The following is a 17,518-nucleotide window of genomic DNA, read 5'->3' as shown; positions in this document are numbered from 1 at the left end:
TAAACAGCATTTACATGCGTCTGGCAGCATTCTTACAGTTAACTGGCAACGCTGTCGGCCGGTAAAACGCCACATCAGTTTTTCGCATTAAATTGAATTAACAAATAAAAAAAGGTGGATCGCGATTGAAAAGTGTATTGTGCTGATTTTAAAATACAACAGTATTGTGCATGCGACATGTGCACGTAACAAACGAAAGCATACTTTAACGCATAGCAGCCATAATAATGTTACGTCTTGTTAGTTTTTTGCTGGTCGCTTTCGCAGCACCTGCCTCAGTCCTCCTGCCGCAAGTGGCTGCAGAGTCCAGTCAAAGCTTCCCAATTACCACGCTTATTAACGCGAAATGGACACAAACGCCATTATATTTGGAAATCGCCGAGTATCTGGCCGATGAACAGGCCGGTCTGTTCTGGGACTACGTAAAAGCAGCGTCAGCATTGGACACGGCGTTCAACGATTATGGTATGTTTTTGTTGTAGGTGGAGAGTGCGTAAACAACAGAGTGGCCAGATTGCTGTAATTCAAATGCTATATCTTTTAGATACGGAATCGCAACAGTATAATGCTGCGTTGCAAGTGGTACGCTCGCACATGAGCGTGCCCCAACTGCCGCTACTGAAGCTGGTCGTATCCATGCATAGTCTGACGCCACGCATCCAAACACATTTCCAGCTAGCCGACGAACTGCGTGCAGCAGGCGCCTGTGATAACGCCATCTTCGCTCAGGTTGGCACCGAACTCGCCTGCAGCTATACGCAGTTGGAGCAGAAACTGAAGCTTTCACAGACTGCGAGCAGTCTGGATGCGGACGTGGGCAGCTATAGCTTCGATCACATCTATCCGGGCAGTGAGAACAATACGCGCACAGTGGTGCTCTATGCTGATCTGGGCAGTGCCGCTTTTCGACCATATCACAAGCTGCTGGAGAATGCTGCAAATGCAGGCAAAGTGCGCTACATTCTGCGCCACCAGCTGGCCAAACGCAGTGACCGCCCTGTCCGATTGTCGGGTTATGGCGTGGAGTTGCATTTGAAGTCCACTGAGTACAAGAGCCAGGATGATGCACCCAAGCCTGAGGCTGGCGCTGGCGGTGGATCTGCGGCCGACGAATTGGCCAATGAAACTGATGTTCAAGGATTTGACTTCAAGGTGCTGAAGGCCAAGCATCCCACACTGAAAAGCGCGTTGGATCAACTGCGACAACGACTGCTGCAGGGCAACGATGAGATTGCCCAGTTGAAGGCCTGGGAATTCCAGGACTTGGGACTGCAGGCCGCTGCTGCTGTCGCTGAAATACAGGGCGATGAAGCGCTGCAGATTCTGCAATACACTGCACACAATTTCCCAATGCTGGCACGGACGTTGCTCGCCCATAAGGTGAGCGATGAGATGCGCGCGGAGATTAAGCACAACACGGATTCGTTGGGTCGCAGCTTAAATGTGGCGCCACCAGATGGTGCTCTGTTTATCAACGGACTGTTTTTCGATGCGGACACTATGGACTTGTATTCGCTGGTGGAAACGCTACGCTCCGAGATGCGTGTGCTGGAGAGTCTGCATGGCAACAATGTGCATGGCAATTTGGCCAGCGCCTTGCTCGCTTTGGATTTGAATAGCGCCAGCAAGCGAGAGTTTGCTATTGACATTCGTGATACATCGGTACAGTGGATAAACGATATTGAGCAAGATGCTCAGTACAAACGTTGGCCACCATCCGTCATGGATCTGTTACGTCCCACCTTCCCCGGCATGTTGCGCAACATTCGCAAGAATGTTTTCAACTTGGTGTTGGTTGTGGATCCACTGCAACCTGAAGCACGCAGCGTCATTAAGCTGGCCGAATCCTTTGTCATACACCAGGCGCCTATACGATTGGGTTTGGTCTTTGACGCCAGAGCCTCCGACGATGAAACTGTTGAGGATTATGTGGCCATTGCATGTGCATTCAACTATGTGAGCCAGCAGAAGGATGCACGTGCTGCACTCAGTTTCCTGACCGACATTTATGCCGCTGTCGGTGAAACGTCGCCCGTCAACAAGGCGCACATTGTCAAACAGCTGACCAAGGAGTTTAGCTCGCTGAGCAGCAGCAAGGCCAAGGACATACTCGGCGAGGATTCCGATTACGATTATGGCAGGCAGTTGGCAGCCGAGTTTGTGCAACGCTTGGGCTTCGGTGCCGTGCGCCAGCCGCAGGCGCTGCTCAATGGTGCTCCCATGCCCAGCAACATTATCAGTGCCGACAGTGATTTCGAAGAGGCTATCTTCACCGAGATTATGAGCCAGACCACAACGCTGCAGAAGGCGGTGTATCGTGGCGAACTAACCGACAACGATGAGATGATCAATTACCTGATGAATCAACCACATGTGATGCCGCGTCTCAATCAGCGCATTCTCAGCCAAGAGGATGCCAAGTATTTAGACATTAACGGAGTCGCCTCCAAGCAGCTGGGCAATGCAGCTGCTTTGAATAAGCTCTCTAACAGGGATATGACAGCCACGTTGATGGCGAATCTGAAATACTTTGGTGGCAAGAAGAGCAACGAACGCATTGGCAGCGCCAATCTGCAGTTCTTGACCATCTGGGTGTTTGCCGATCTGGACACGACCGAGGGACGCGAACTGTTGACACATGCCTTAGACTATGTGCAGAGCAGCCAAAGCGTGCGATTGGCCTTTATACCAAACACGGAGGGATCAAGTAATAAGCGCAGTTTGAATCGTTTGGCTTGGGCGGCTATGCAGACGCTGGAGCCGGCGAAGGCAACGGATCAGGTGCTCAAGTGGCTGCGACAGCAGGCGAAACGCATTGAGGACATTCCCAAGCAGCTGGAGGACATCTTGGGCAGCACTGAATTGCATTTGAAAATGCTGCGCGTCTATTCGCAGCGCGTATTGGGTTTGGCCAAGTCCCAGCGTCTGGTTATTGGTAATGGACGACTCTATGGTCCACTTGGTCCTTCAGAGAGCTTCGATAGCGCGGACTTTGCGCTGTTGGCGCGTTACAGCGATCTGCAGTATGGCGATAAGGTGCGCGAGGTGCTGAAGCAATCGTCGAATGAAGTGCACGAGAATTTCAACAGCGATACTTTGCTTAAGCTTTATGCTAGTCTATTGCCCCGTCAGACAAAGACACGCTTTAAGCTGCCCACGGATCTGCGTCGTGAACACTCTGTGGTGAATTTGCCCGCCAAGGAGCAGCAGCTGCCGCACTTTGACATTGCTGCTGTGCTTGATCCCGCGTCGAGAGCAGCACAGAAGCTGACACCCATTTTGATCTTGCTGCGTCAAACTCTCAACTGCCAGTTGCAATTGTTCTTGACGCCGGTGGCACAACACAGCGACATGCCAGTGAAGAACTTCTATCGCTATGTCGTGGAGCCAGAAGTGCAGTTCGAGACGAATGGAGCACGTGCCGAGGGACCGCAGGCCAAGTTCAGCGGCTTGCCTGCCAATCCACTGCTCACACAACAGCTGCAAGTGCCGGAGAATTGGCTTGTGGAGGCGGTGCATGCTGTCTACGATCTGGATAACATTAAGCTGCGTGACATCGGCGGACCTGTGCACAGCGAATTTGGCTTGGAGTATCTGTTGCTCGAGGGACATTGTTTCGATGCGGCCAGCGGTGCACCACCCAGAGGATTGCAGTTGGTGCTCGGCACTAAGGCGCAGCCCACGCTGGTGGACACCATTGTGATGGCGAATCTGGGCTACTTCCAGCTCAAGGCTAATCCGGGTGCATGGACTTTGCGTCTGCGCGAGGGTAAATCCACAGACATCTATGCCATCAGCCATGCCGAGGGACCCAATACATTGCATCAACAGCAGACGGGAGCCGTCCAGGTGCTCATTACATCGCTGCGTTCGCATGTGACCAAGTTGCGCGTGTCCAAGCGTCCGGGCATGCAACACGCTGAGCTGTTGTCCGATGATACAGCACCAGCACAGACGGGCATTTGGAACAGCATTGCGAATAGCTTTGGCGGCAGCAGTGGAGCCACTGGCACCGATGAGGATGTGGAGACCATTAACATTTTCTCGGTGGCTTCTGGACATCTGTACGAGCGTCTGCTGCGTATTATGATGGTGTCGCTGCTGAAGCACACCAAGTCGCCGGTGAAATTCTGGTTCCTCAAGAACTATTTGTCGCCGCAGTTCACCGACTTCTTGCCGCACATGGCCAAGGAGTACAACTTCCAGTACGAGTTGGTGCAATACAAGTGGCCACGTTGGCTGCACCAGCAGACAGAGAAGCAGCGTACCATCTGGGGCTATAAGATTCTCTTCTTGGACGTGCTCTTCCCGCTCAATGTGCGCAAGATTATCTTTGTGGATGCCGATGCCATTGTGCGCACTGACATTAAGGAGCTGTACGACTTGGATTTGGGCGGTGCTCCATATGCGTACACGCCATTCTGTGATTCACGCAAGGAGATGGAAGGATTCCGCTTCTGGAAGCAGGGCTACTGGCGCAGTCATCTGATGGGCAGACGCTATCACATCTCTGCCTTGTATGTGGTGGACTTGAAGCGATTCCGCAAGATTGCCGCCGGCGATCGATTACGTGGTCAGTACCAGGCACTCAGTCAGGATCCGAATAGTTTATCGAATTTAGATCAGGATCTGCCCAACAATATGATACATCAGGTGGCCATCAAGTCGCTGCCGGATGAGTGGCTGTGGTGTCAGACCTGGTGTAGCGACAGCTCGTTCAAGAGCGCTAAGGTTATCGATTTGTGCAACAATCCACAGACCAAGGAGGCCAAATTGACAGCGGCGCAGCGGAATTGTGCCCGAATGGAAGGATTACGATGCCGAGCTCAAGGCGTTGCTCGCCCGCATCGAGGATCATGAGAATCACAGCGGCAGCCCCAATGAGCAGGTGGTCGTCACCACGGAACCGCCAGAGCCGGAGCATGTGCATGGCGAGCTGTGATTGTGTCACTTCATTAGTAAATATTAAGTCTAATGTCCTTTATACTTAGCAAGCGAAAAAGAATCATGCAACCAAACGAAAATAAAATTAGACATTTTAATTAGTAACTAATTAAAAGGGCCGCGGAGCTCCCAAGTCTGAATTAATTTTGCATTCCAAGAGCCTCTCGCCAAGATTTGAACTAAGCTGAAATTAATACAATAAATGCAAAGCACTGAATGCAACCCAATTCAAATGTTTTATCGACTGTCTTAAGTAATGCATTGTCATATGCAAACAGCGGAGTGGTGGGGCGCTCGACAATAGGTGGTGCCAAAGAGGTTTCTCTTCCCCAAAGAGGTTATGTGGAACAGTTTCTAAAATGCGCATATTTTTCGTATGAAAATATCTATGTGAATATCAACAGCCAATATCCCTTTGTTTTCTTTCAACATTTAATACCTATAAAAGGATGTTAATACTGACATTAGACTAAAAATATAAATCTGAAATACAGAGAATAGAAATTCTTAATCAGCAATATATTGTCAGCAACAATAACGAAATGGAAAAAATTTGCATGCACCCGCATATATTGCTCAATTTTTCGCAGTCTGGCAACTCCATTTTGAATTTGAATAAAAGGCTTAACATTTTTTGTTTGTTTTATTTTATTTTAAAATTATAATATGAATTCATTGCATAAATTCACGTACTTTTTTTATCTACGTAAAGAAAATAGTATTTTTTGTTGTAATATTATTATACGTTTGGGTTTATTATTATTATAAGGTTTAGAGCGTAATTTTGAATTGAGTGGCCGACTCGGGATTTTGTTTTTATGTTTCTATTAATTTTAAGGCAGACAATGAAGTCCAAGTAGTATGTTTTACTCTGGCAATTTGGTTTCCATTTTTAGTTTAGGGAATTCATTGTAAATATGTTTACGTTTTAAAGCGTGTATGTTAAGTTACCTAACGTAGTATTTTGTATTTGATCTTCCCATTATTTAATTTAGCATAGTACAAGTATCTAACTTTTTGTTTTTAAAAATGTTTAAACTAACGCTGAGTGAGTGTAGTATACGAGTGTTAGGTAATTAAAGCTTTGGTTTTTTTTTGTTGATTTTTTTTTTCATTTGTTTTGTGATTTATAAATATTCTCAATATGTTTTCGTTCAGACTACGCAATTCTTATTTTGCTTTTATTTTTGTTCTTTTTTTTTTTGCTAAAATTGAAACATTTTGATGTCACTTCAACTAAACCATAGGGTTACGAAATAGTTAACATATTTTGTTAATGTGTTACTTTTGATGTAAAGTGCCGCTAGTCTTTGATTAAATTATAGAATATAGAAAAAAATGCGTCTGCCAAAAGTTGTTTGTCAGTTAAGAATCCTGATGTACCTTCCATCCTCTAGTACCTCCTTCTATGGTACATACGTATATATGTTTTGTATATGTATTTGTATTGTATATTGTATTATTTGCTTGCGCTTTGCTTACATGCTAAGAATTGACGGAACTATAAAAAATTAGACTGCTCTTCTTCTTAAGGTCTCCAAACAATATTATCACAAATATTGTTATAATTTTCTCCTCTCCTCACATCTTTTCTCTTCTCTTCGCGGTATTCAAAATATTTGACGGTTGTTATGCATTGTATTGTATTGTATGGTAGTCTTTGTAATGATCAGTTAAGATACTATAAAGTTGTTCTGATTTAAATTGTTGTTCGTTGTTCTTGGTTATCTACGCAATAATTGTTTAATCCAAATGTTTATACATATCCTCCAGTTGTGGCTTGAAATAACTCTTCAATTGCGGCCTCTTCACCTTAAAAGTGGGCGTGAGTAAACCATTTTGTACCGAGAAGGGATCGGGATGCAAATACACATCCTTGACCTAAACGAAAAAGTAGAGTTATATTATAGTAAAAAGATTACTTTATGTAGTTATTTATTCGCACCTGTTCGAATGACTTCAGTCCACTCTGTTTGCCCCAATTGAGCATGTCGTTCATGATCAGCTCCTTCACGTTCTTATTATTGCACAGGACGGAGAGTGTGCCCCGAACATTATTCTCTATGGCCCATTGCTTTAGCACATCCATATCAGGTACAACAACAGCGATAATGCAGCTCTGGAATTATAGTTAATTGAATATGTTACATTTATATTCACATTTATCGATCTAAGGACACATTTTTTTTTAAGAATTACTTTACATTTATGAGAAATAGTATAATATTGAGAATGATATATATATTCATAATTAAGATACAATATAAATTTAGATCCATATTTCAGTACCTAATCGTTAATTGGTAGCTATTAGATCTACTTTCGTTTTAAATATCTATGTATGCTCTTCTTTTTATTTAGCAAAATTAAGAAAGAATTGCATAGCTATACTTTTAATTTTGATCAGATTCTATTTAATATTAGAATGAATTTTAATGAATTTTAATATTTCCCTGCTCGAATATTATATTCTTAGCATACGTGCAACACATTTCATTTTGATCAGATTGTATTTAATATTAGAAATCCCTTAATGAATTTCAATACTTCCAAGCTCGAGTTTAATATGTATTTTATTTTTAATCAGATTCAGACTGTAGCATAGTTGCATAGTTCATTATGTTCAGATTCAATTGAATATTATAAATTCTTTTAATGAATGCCACTATTTCCTAACTCCCTTGTTATGGCATATATTAATTTAATCAGATTCACTTTTTCCCAAAAATTCTCTTTTCGTCTTACCTTTAAACTCTCGCCGTAGACATAAACTTGATTGACATATTGACTTAGTGTGTAGATATTCTCAATCTTCTCGGGCACTATGTACTCGCCCTGACTGAGCTTGAAGATATGCTTGCGACGATCGATGATCCGCAGTGTTCCATTGGGCAGCCACATGCCCACATCGCCCGTATGATGCCAGCCCTCAGCATCGATGGCTTCCGCTGTTTTCTCCTGATCTTTATAATATCTACAAAATACAGATTTTAGTAAACAGCTATAGAAACAGCAATAAAAACTCTCTCGCATACCCATGAAAGACGTTGGAGCCACGTACGCAGACCTCGCCGGTATTCTGGTTGGCAAAGTATTCCATTTCGGGCACATCGACCAGCTTGACGGCATTGCAGGAGACAGGTGGACCCACATGATTGGGCACATGATCACCCTGAACTGTTAGCGTAATGGCGCCAGTGCATTCAGTCTGACCATAACCCTCGAGTACCAGACAACCGAGAGCACATCGCATAAAGGTCAGCACATTGCCAGCGAGTGGCGCTGAGCCGACGACCATGAGTCGCAAATTGCCACCGAAGGCTTGATGCACCTTCTTAAAGACCAGTTTATCCCAGCAGCCATTGCGACGCAGAACACCACGGGCAATCTCCTTCTCCTTGGCCTTGAGTGCCATGTTGAACAGCGCACGCTTCAATCCCGAGGCAGAGATATCGTTTTGTATCTTGTCGTAGACACGATTCAGCAGACGCGGCACAGCCGGCATCACGGTCGGTTTGAGCATTTTCAGATCGTTGGTCAGCTCTTTGATGTCGCCGGAATAGAATCCCACACAGCCGCCCACATAGTACATGCCATTCTCGCAGCAACGCTCAAACATATGCGCCAGCGGCAGAAACGAGACCATCACATCTCCAGCCCTGATGCGATGATCGCCCATTTGCAGGATGACGGCACAGACGCCGGCGACCACATTGCCATGTGTGAGCATCACGCCCTTAGGGTTGCCCGTGGTGCCCGATGTATAGCACACTGTGCACAGATCCTCCGCTGTGGGCGGCACTTCGGGATGATTGCCCTTGGCACCCAGTTTCTCCACATCGATGAATGAGAAGATCTGAACTCCACGACTGCGCGCACGCTCCAGCGTCGTCTGGCGTATGGGCTTGATGGAGACAATGATCTTGAGGCTACGCGGCGCCTTCTCCAGCAGCATGGCTGCCTTGCCATCGTCCTCGACAATGATGATGGACATCTCTGTCTGGCGTATGATGAAGGCACAGGCATCGGGGCCAAGTGTGTCGTAGAGCGGCACAACGACCAGCGAGAAGGAGTAGCAAGCCTGCTCGTACAATATCCATTCGGGACGATTCTGGGAGTAGATGCCAATCAGTTGTTTGGGCCGGGCACCCAAGGCCAACATGCCGGCGCCAAAGTTCTTGGCACGCAGCAGCGCCTCATCATAGTTGATCCACTAGAAAGTGGAGAAAATTATGGTTATTTGCTCATCTATTTTAATCACTTTACTTTATCTCACCTGGTAGGGCGACGTCAGAGTCTCGCGCCAGCCGAGGCAGGGTCCATTGTTGGATGCGTAGGCACCTTCACGGAACGTTTGGTACAGCGTCCGCACATTCTCTGTGATGTAGGACACGAATTTGCCATTCTTCGACTCCTTGTAGAACTTGGAGACATGTATTTGTTCTGGACCCTGCAATCAGTTTGAGACACAAAACAGAAAACGAGTTCATGCAAAATGAGTGAAGGAGTAAGAAGGAAGAGATCGGTTGTGAGATCGTTACGATAGCACAATGATATAATACCATAATGATCAGAAGTGATTCGAAATTAAAGTGATTGATCGTTTTTACATGTTCCTACACCATTTCCATTAAGATCTACTTAATATTAGCAGGGGGAAGAAGTTCATAGTTAAATTCAACTTGGTTCCTATTTATAGTTTTACCCTTCTATTTTATTAACCTATATTTCATTAAAATATTTGAAAATAATTTTATTCATTTTAAAATATCTAAAATTTTCGGTTCGATCTACAAATAATAATATAAATACTCTAAAGTTTACTAAAGCATTGTATTCTCAAAATAACAGTTGTGAATATAATAAAAAAAAGTTCTGTAATATAATTGTTCGGTTCTTTAAAAATTAGGTTATGCTTCTAAATGATACTCATACTTTAATCTAGATAAATTTAAATTTATAAATATAAACAAATTACCAAGAAAAAGTAATTGATAAAAAAATAAATTTAATGAATCACACTTCCGGTATGTTTTTAGCTCTTGCTGTTTGGAAAACTATTTTTCTTTTTCAAGTAACTAACTCTAATTATTTAAAACTTGTATTTTCAAAATTAATTTTCGTACAAATATAGTATTATATCTCCAGCAAATATGATTTACCAAAAATACTGTATTATTTCCAAATGAGCAAATATTTATATTTATTTGTTTTGTCATCGCATTTTGTGTGCTCGAAAACAGATTGAGAAAGTGCAAAGAAAACGAATCGTTTGCTATACTTTGATGGACATAAATCAATAATCGAACGAGTTGCTGTACATTATGGAAATGGCAATTCGCATGATATATGGTTTATTTTAGTCGAGAAACATAAACCCATCACTCAGCGATTTTAATGGGCGCAATAGAGCTTTGAGCAATAAGATAGAGTGAGTGTCTATACTGTGAGTGTGTGTGCACATCTAATGTACTTAGATGTAGTGGGTGCTATTGATTCGATAGGCAATAGACCACTTCCTTTATGGCCAACAGCTGCGAAGATAATTCGACTATGGCAGATGTGTTGATGCATGGAAACGAATATCAAAATAGACCAGAGAGACCTGCTGAGCAATGGAACTCTGGCGGAGGAATTTTGGAATAAATGAAGGCAACAGCAGGAGGGGGAAATGTTGATTGCTCACTGTTTGTTTTCATATACCCGACACAGCTACTATAAAAAAAAAAAACACAAGGTCATTACGGCTGAGTGACAATTGAAAAAGCATCCTGGATGCAGTTGGCTGCCAATTCAAAAAGTATCTTTAGAGTACATCCCATTGTCGTAATTTATAAAAGTAAATAAACGATTCTTAAAGAATTCAATTCATTTTATTACTGCCGGGAATCATGTAGTTGTGTACACTCTACAACATTCAAATTTTCAATGCGCGAATCTAAAAGTATTTAAAAATTCGTGTATTTCTGTACAGATAAAAAGTAGAGAGAATGATTTTGATCGCAAGTTATCGATTTGTTTAGACTGACAGAATGATAATGATGACGCACGAATTAGATTGGATCGGATCGGATCGGATCGGTTTTTGGGATTAGAGAACAGCAAGATGCGAAATACATAATAAGGTTGCCTACCCCTAGGGGCACATCACGCCTACCCTGTGCTGTGTGTCTAGCAGTGGATCATATTTAAGCTGAGTTGTGAAATAACATAAAAAATACAAAACAAAATAAAAAGAGAATGCAAAAAATTGTTAATTAGTTTGGCGCGTATCTTCAGTCAAGCGGGGGTTAGGTTTCGTCTTGAGGATACGGGACGTGGTACGGGAAATTCTTCAATTTTCTTCTCATCCACATATCGTGAATGTGTTTGTGTTTACCTTGAGCACATCGCTTTGGCTGTTCAGTTCGATGGGCACGCGTACACTGGTGATTTGGCCGCAACAAGACATACTCTCGTGTGTTTGTCTTAATTATTTAACACAATAATTCACTGGGTTTTTAATTGGTTTCACTGACTTTTATTTGCGTACGATTATTTCGGACGAATTGAGGGGTCTCTGTTTATGGGTCATTCATTCAGTTGACGCAGACGTTGTTGTCGCATTTAATATGCACATTTTCCAAACGAGCTGCAAAATTAAATCAATTCAGTCACACAACTTTTCTCCTTTAATTATAAACGCACGTACTTATATATAGTATATTATTTATATGAATGTTTTCCACAATTTTGTTTTTTTGCACAGGTATTTAAGATTGTTTTGTATTTGATCTAAATTTAAATCACATCGCGTTTGTTGGTTTATTTATATTTTCACTTTATTTTTCAAACACGTACTCTGTCGCTTTTCACTGCCCTTTTGACCGACCGAAGTGGGGGAAACTCATCAAAGCAAATTATGAAATTTTGTAATTATGGCGCCTGTTGACAATTTACAATTGCCAATTCAATTTTTGTTTATAATTATTCAATAATGTCAGTCTGCAGCCACCTCACTTGAACTGCCCCAAGACTCGGGCGATATATCGACAAGACGGCCGACTTTAGTTGGCCTGCCCCAAATGTTTAAAAATAGGTGCGCTCTTCTGTTGTTATCTACAGCCGAGTGGACGCAAAACATACCAAACCAAAAAAAAACAAATTAGAAAAAAACAAGCAAGAAAATTTCTCTTTGGCATACGAAATATTTAATACTCTTTTTGTATAATGTTATTCCGGAATTTTAAGAAATAATTAGGAACTCTAAATAATATACATTTTAAGTTCAAAAAACATAAATTGTTCCTTCATTACTGAAGTTTTGAACGATATTAGAAAATAATAAATTTAATAATATGAATGAATCTAAATGCTAATAAACTCAAATCTAATTTCAATAATTATGAAGGTCTTTTAAGTTCAAGAAACATGAATTGTTCCTTCATTAATGAAGAATACAAATTTTGGACGACGTTAGAATATAATAAATTTAATAATTCGAATATATTTAAATGCCAAAAGACACAAATCTAATTTCGATAAATCAAGTCCCTTCACAGCGAACCGACTCAATATATATACGCAAATGTTCACGTCTGCATAATATAATATAATAATAATTGAATAGTTTCGCTACGCTTGAAGAAAGACCGCCCCGCTAGTTACAAAGTTGTTTGACAATATTGTAATTAATTGCACACGAATAAATGCTACAACATATTAGAGAAAAGAAAGTGCGGAAGCTATGTGAAATATATAGACTACATGGTTTTATACTATGATATAAGAGTATTCTTTGCGAGTCTGAGTCATGGGAAAAGACTCAAGAGTTCTTCGGTTCACTGGGATGCCTCGAGGCAATGGCAGATTGAATAATATAAATGGGCAATTGATGTTTGAGTTATGGTAATTGTGGATGCCGTAAAAATGCTATAAACCGTTGGCGGCTATCGGTAAGATGGGAATTGACCTCAAACACATAAATTCAAATGGTTTTTCATCATTCGGTTGGAAAATTCGCCTGTCAAGCGCAGCAAATTAACAAAGTATTTGGACATTTAAAATAGGACTCATTCAAGTAAGATAATACGATTCTTCCTGTCTCTCATTATAATCCAACTAGCAGTGCGTTAAGAAATGTTCTTTGACAGTTGTCATGATTAAGTAAGACCAAAGAACAAAGTCTTATAGATATATGCGGACATCGTATAGATATTCAATTGTTCAGTGCTCTAATTTTATTCCACATGACTTACAATTTATGGTTTCTGGCTGGAATATTACATATTGTACGCTATATATAAATGATGAGACATTCGCTGTGGGATTTGTCCATTTACCAAATGTGTATTTAAGGCCACAAACTAAATATTCAATTAAGCGCACATGGTAATATTCTGGAATTTAGACGCGCCCCCAAACAACATTACGTATACGCAACTATAAAAATACGTATACGTAAGTATAGAATAGATTTTATGGATAGTAACTGGATTGAATCAGATTGTGTTATGTTTTTCAACTGTTTGCGATATAATTTAATTTTATTGATTCATATATCAAAATGAATTAGAGCCGAAGTATTTTCTCAACTGATTTTTATGTATCATATATAGTATGTTTTATATTCTTTAACACTTTATTTCTTTTATGCTATATAGTATTTTGTTCTGCGAGTAGAGGCGTCTGGGCGGTGGCCCCTACGCTATGTGGCAAAAGAAAACACTGATCACCGATGTGAACTTGAACTTGAGGGTCTGAGTTTACAGGCCCAGCGATCGTGGCGAGGACAACGGTACTTTGACACTTTGAACATTGGTCTATTAAATATGTCGTTCTCTTTCTGACACAATCTTTCTTTTTTTGCTTTACGTAATGATTAAACGACCGTATTTTTGTCAATTTGTTGCAAATTGTCAAGCTACTCGTGTGTTTTTCTTGCGTTTTCTGTTTTTTGCGTATTTTTTGTGATTTTTGTATTTTTGAAATTTTGTAGTATATACGAGCTATTATTTATATGAAAAAGCAAAAAAGTAATACGCGACTTATGTAGAGTATATATACGATATGTACATGATGTTGCTTTTGTTGTTAACAGACGAATTTGATTTTGTTGTTGCTGCTGCTGCCGTTGTGATATTATTGTATTTTCTTTTGTGGACACGCAAAACGCAGAACTCGACGACACGATGTTGAATTTCGAACTGAACAGCGATTTCGGTGGCTAAAAATGATTTTGGCAAAAGATTTTGATCTTGCTCAGACTTTTGCCGAGAGAACGGGTGAGCGCACTGGTGTATTAACCAAAGGTGCTTCAGCGGGTGCCCAGAGGGGGGTCGGAGAGTCGGGCAATGGGGTTGGCAAATACGAATGCTTGCCTAGGAATTTCATTCGTTTATAATTTTTATATTAAACGGTTTTCGTATGTTGTTTTCCACAGACATACATACATATGTACATTTTCATGTATGTAGATTTCACCTTCTTCTTCTCTGCTTAGTTTTTGGCTTGATCAAGTTGTCTGTTTGTCTGTCTGGTCTGTCTATTCTGTCTGCTTCTTCTTCTGCTTGCCTGTTGTTCTTCGTTACGTGCACGCGATTAGCAATCACAGGGGGGCAGCACATGTGACGTCGTTGTTTTTGGGGAAGGTGGTTGTGATCGACAGGAGAGAGAGGAGAGAGGGGAAATCAAGCGAATCGAATCGATTCAGCGTGGTGGCGGCAAAATGCCCTTTGATGTGTTGAAAGCATAATTTATGAATTAAAACAGGAGCATGGTGTTAAAAGCGCGTTTCAAATAAACACTAAAAAACATTTGTTTACATTTCGGACATAACCTCAAGCATCGAAGAAAATGCAATAATTATTTGAATGGCTTGCGTGGATTATGTCTATTACTTAGTACGAATAAACTCGTTATACGTATTCAACACACATTAAACTTTTATAATAAGCAAATTTAATGCCGTGTATCCTAACCTCAATCAAGTGGTTCAATTTATGAATGCAATTATTGTAGTATTTTATGCGCATACATATAGTATGTAAATACTTTCATATGTTTTTTGGTATTTTTGTATTTTGACGAAAATAGTTGTGTCGATGCGCAATGAGCACAATTTACAACGGAGCGTTTATAATTCATACACGTAATATGACATTTTAAATGCTCGATATATACATTCTTGAAATTGCTGTTGTTGCATCGCCAGACAAGTTGTCCCTGTCCTGTCATTCATATTTACATATACATATATGAATACTAAGCAAATATACATACTCGTTATAGCATTAGACATTTAACGAACTAGTTCAATATTTCCTTGTTGTGATCGGCTTGTTATCGTTTCATTGATAGCGCAGCTCCAAGCAACTTGAATCGATAATCACAGCTTATAGTAAGGGTATTCCTTGATTGGAAAATGTTTACGAAAACAAGGAAATGTTGTAAACAAACCCATCAATTGCATTTGATTGTGTAAAACAACAATTAAATGGCACAAGGCAGACAATGCAGTTAACGAAATAAGAACAATTTTCGAAAATCGGAAAATCGATGTGCATTTGTTGATATAGTACTTGAACTTGTGTGCAGCGACTTGTTTATTTAGAATGTCAATATATCTATGTAGATGTTTATTTTCGAGATAACTGAATAAAGAAAAAGAAAGTGCGCTGCAAAATGCGGTCAAAAGTTAACAAATGTCGGCGCACTGTCCATAAATATTTATAACAATTGCAAAGCAACAATACCAAATATACTACTTACTTATATGTATGCAATGCAAATTGAATGAGTATCGAATTATCGAAACTAATTAAGTCAAAATTCAACGTCAATTGAGCCATGACATGATTTATTTATCTACATATGTCGCGATTGTCGCTGAGACCAGTTGATAAATTATCAGCCAGCAGCAAAGCAGCAAGTCAACGAGTTTGTTGCACATTTACCATAAGCATTTTAGCATTTTGGCATTTTGGCAGCTATTTGGATAGGTCGCCAATTAGAGCGTGGGATTTGAATGGTTTGCACCACGGTAGCTGTCGCGTCATTGCAAAAATAGAAAATCTACAACAAAATCTGAATCTGAATGAGAAAAGTCCCAAAAGTGAAGAATCATGTGACGACAACAGAAACGAAACAGAATCACAATGCTGCGAGACATGTGCACATCAAAGGCCGTCCCAAGATTCGTGTGCTGTTCTACCTCAAAAACGAACGAAAAAAAAAAAAAGAAATGAGGAAAATTCTTAAAACAAACAAATCGACAAATTGATGATGTAATAATGCTGCTGGCAGCGACAAGTGATTGGTAATTGCAATTATGAGGAAGATGGAGGAGGGAGGACTTTGCTTACCTCCAGCAATGGGGATTGATTTTCCAGAGGCACTAATGGTTTTTCCGGTATTGGTCGCGTTGCAAAGTAGTAGGCAATACTGGCCGCCACACTGGTCAAGGTCAGGGTGCCCAACGTTCCGCCAAAATAATAAAGATACCCATCGATTTCGTCCCCTGCAATCAAAATATGATATATTGGAGCGGGTTTAAGTATAATATAAAACAAGTAAGAAAGCTACAGTCGAGTGTGCTCGACTGTGAGATACCCGCTACCCATTTTGCGGTATTATTCTCAAAACATACCAATTATACTACAAAAATACTAAAAATATATTTTGGGGTATTATTATTAATATATACTAAATATACTAAAAATACTAAAATATACCAAATTGTATATTTGGTATATCGATATAGTACCGCAAGCAACTAAGAGCCCCAGTAAGTAGGCGTTTTTGCCCATACAAAAGTATTTCTTTAATAACTTCGACAATTTTTATCTGATCGAATCAAATTTTCAAGAATCATAAATACTACAGTTATTATTGTATATACCAAAATTCACAATTCTAGATTTACAATTACGCTTGTTATTCGACTTTTTTGTTTTGCGGGGGCGGAAGTGGGCGTGGCAAACATAACAAATGCTGTCGAAAAAAAATTATAGCTCTATCTCTTATAGTCTCTGAGATCTAGGTGTTCATACGGACAGACACACAGACGGACAGACGGACATGGCTAGATCGTCTCGGCTATTGATGCTGATCAAGAATATATATACTTTATATATACTTTAAAAATCACTTTAAGAATTTGTGTTTTATTTCTTTTAGTTTCAATACAATTAGTAAATGTTCGATCCACCCTTGTTAGCAATGATCTCATAGATTCAATGTGAAATAAATTTCGAAAATTGTTCAAAATATTCAATGGCAACCGAATTTCTGTCTCAGTGATTGTAAAAATGATTTAAATTGTGCAATAAATATTGAAATACGACTATAGTATTTAAAATGAAATACGTTTCTTGAACTTGTTGTACTTACAGAAATATGAAAAATTGCTGACTATCAAATGATTGATATAAGCTAATACCGATTTCTCTGGCGTCATTGTTGTTGTTGTTGTTTTTATTGGTGTTGTTGTTGTTGTTGATTATTGCTGTCTGTTGTATGTTTTGTAATTGTACTTGTTGACGATGTTGTTTTTCTTGTTGTTGTTGTTGTTGCTTTTCTTAGATACCTGAGTGAA

At 40.4% G+C, this 17,518-nt stretch overlaps 2 protein-coding genes across 4 annotated transcripts; one reads left to right on the top strand and one right to left on the bottom strand.

Moving 5' to 3' along the window:
* Nucleotides 1–38: 38 nt before the first annotated feature.
* Nucleotides 39–5,959, top strand: LOC133845507 (UDP-glucose:glycoprotein glucosyltransferase). The gene is given in 3 exon segments (XM_062279978.1): nucleotides 39–465; nucleotides 545–4,791; nucleotides 4,793–5,959. Coding segments are annotated over 3 exon segments (4,635 nt in total). The 5' UTR covers nucleotides 39–227; the 3' UTR covers nucleotides 4,943–5,959.
* Nucleotides 5,960–6,111: 152 nt separating this feature from the next.
* Nucleotides 6,112–17,446, bottom strand: LOC133845508 (long-chain-fatty-acid--CoA ligase 5). 3 transcript variants are annotated; one of them, XM_062279980.1, is made up of 8 exons: nucleotides 13,999–14,073; nucleotides 11,324–11,575; nucleotides 11,102–11,137; nucleotides 9,221–9,394; nucleotides 7,980–9,157; nucleotides 7,690–7,918; nucleotides 6,890–7,063; nucleotides 6,112–6,825 (listed from the first exon to the last, which is right to left on the bottom strand). In XM_062279980.1, exons 2-8 carry the CDS (start codon nucleotides 11,393–11,395, stop codon nucleotides 6,688–6,690), a joined length of 2,001 nt encoding a protein of 666 aa, XP_062135964.1. In that variant the 5' UTR covers nucleotides 11,396–11,575; nucleotides 13,999–14,073; the 3' UTR covers nucleotides 6,112–6,687. The 3 variants fall into 3 exon arrangements, with proteins under 3 accessions (XP_062135964.1, XP_062135963.1, XP_062135965.1); XM_062279979.1 differs by lacking the exons at nucleotides 11,102–11,137; nucleotides 11,324–11,575; nucleotides 13,999–14,073 and adding exons at nucleotides 16,287–16,441; nucleotides 17,314–17,446; XM_062279981.1 differs by lacking the exon at nucleotides 11,102–11,137 and having other exon boundaries at nucleotides 13,999–14,072.
* Nucleotides 17,447–17,518: the final 72 nt, after the last annotated feature.

Source organism: Drosophila sulfurigaster, chromosome 3, assembly GCF_023558435.1.
Source record: "Drosophila sulfurigaster albostrigata strain 15112-1811.04 chromosome 3, ASM2355843v2, whole genome shotgun sequence".
In the NCBI taxonomy this organism is placed as follows: Eukaryota; Metazoa; Arthropoda; class Insecta; order Diptera; family Drosophilidae; genus Drosophila; species Drosophila sulfurigaster.
This window is presented reverse-complemented; position numbering and strand designations above follow the sequence as displayed.

Coding starts and splice junctions, on each gene's coding strand:
- LOC133845508 (XM_062279979.1), bottom strand. CDS start 17,380: ATGACGCCAGAGAAATCGGTATTAGCTTATATCAATCATTTGATAGTC. Junction 9,395..16,286: donor ATCAATCCCCATTGCTGGAG/GTAAGCAAAGTC, acceptor AACTGATTGCAG/GGTCCAGAACAAATACATGT. Junction 6,826..6,889: donor GACTGAAGTCATTCGAACAG/GTGCGAATAAAT, acceptor TTTTTCGTTTAG/GTCAAGGATGTGTATTTGCA.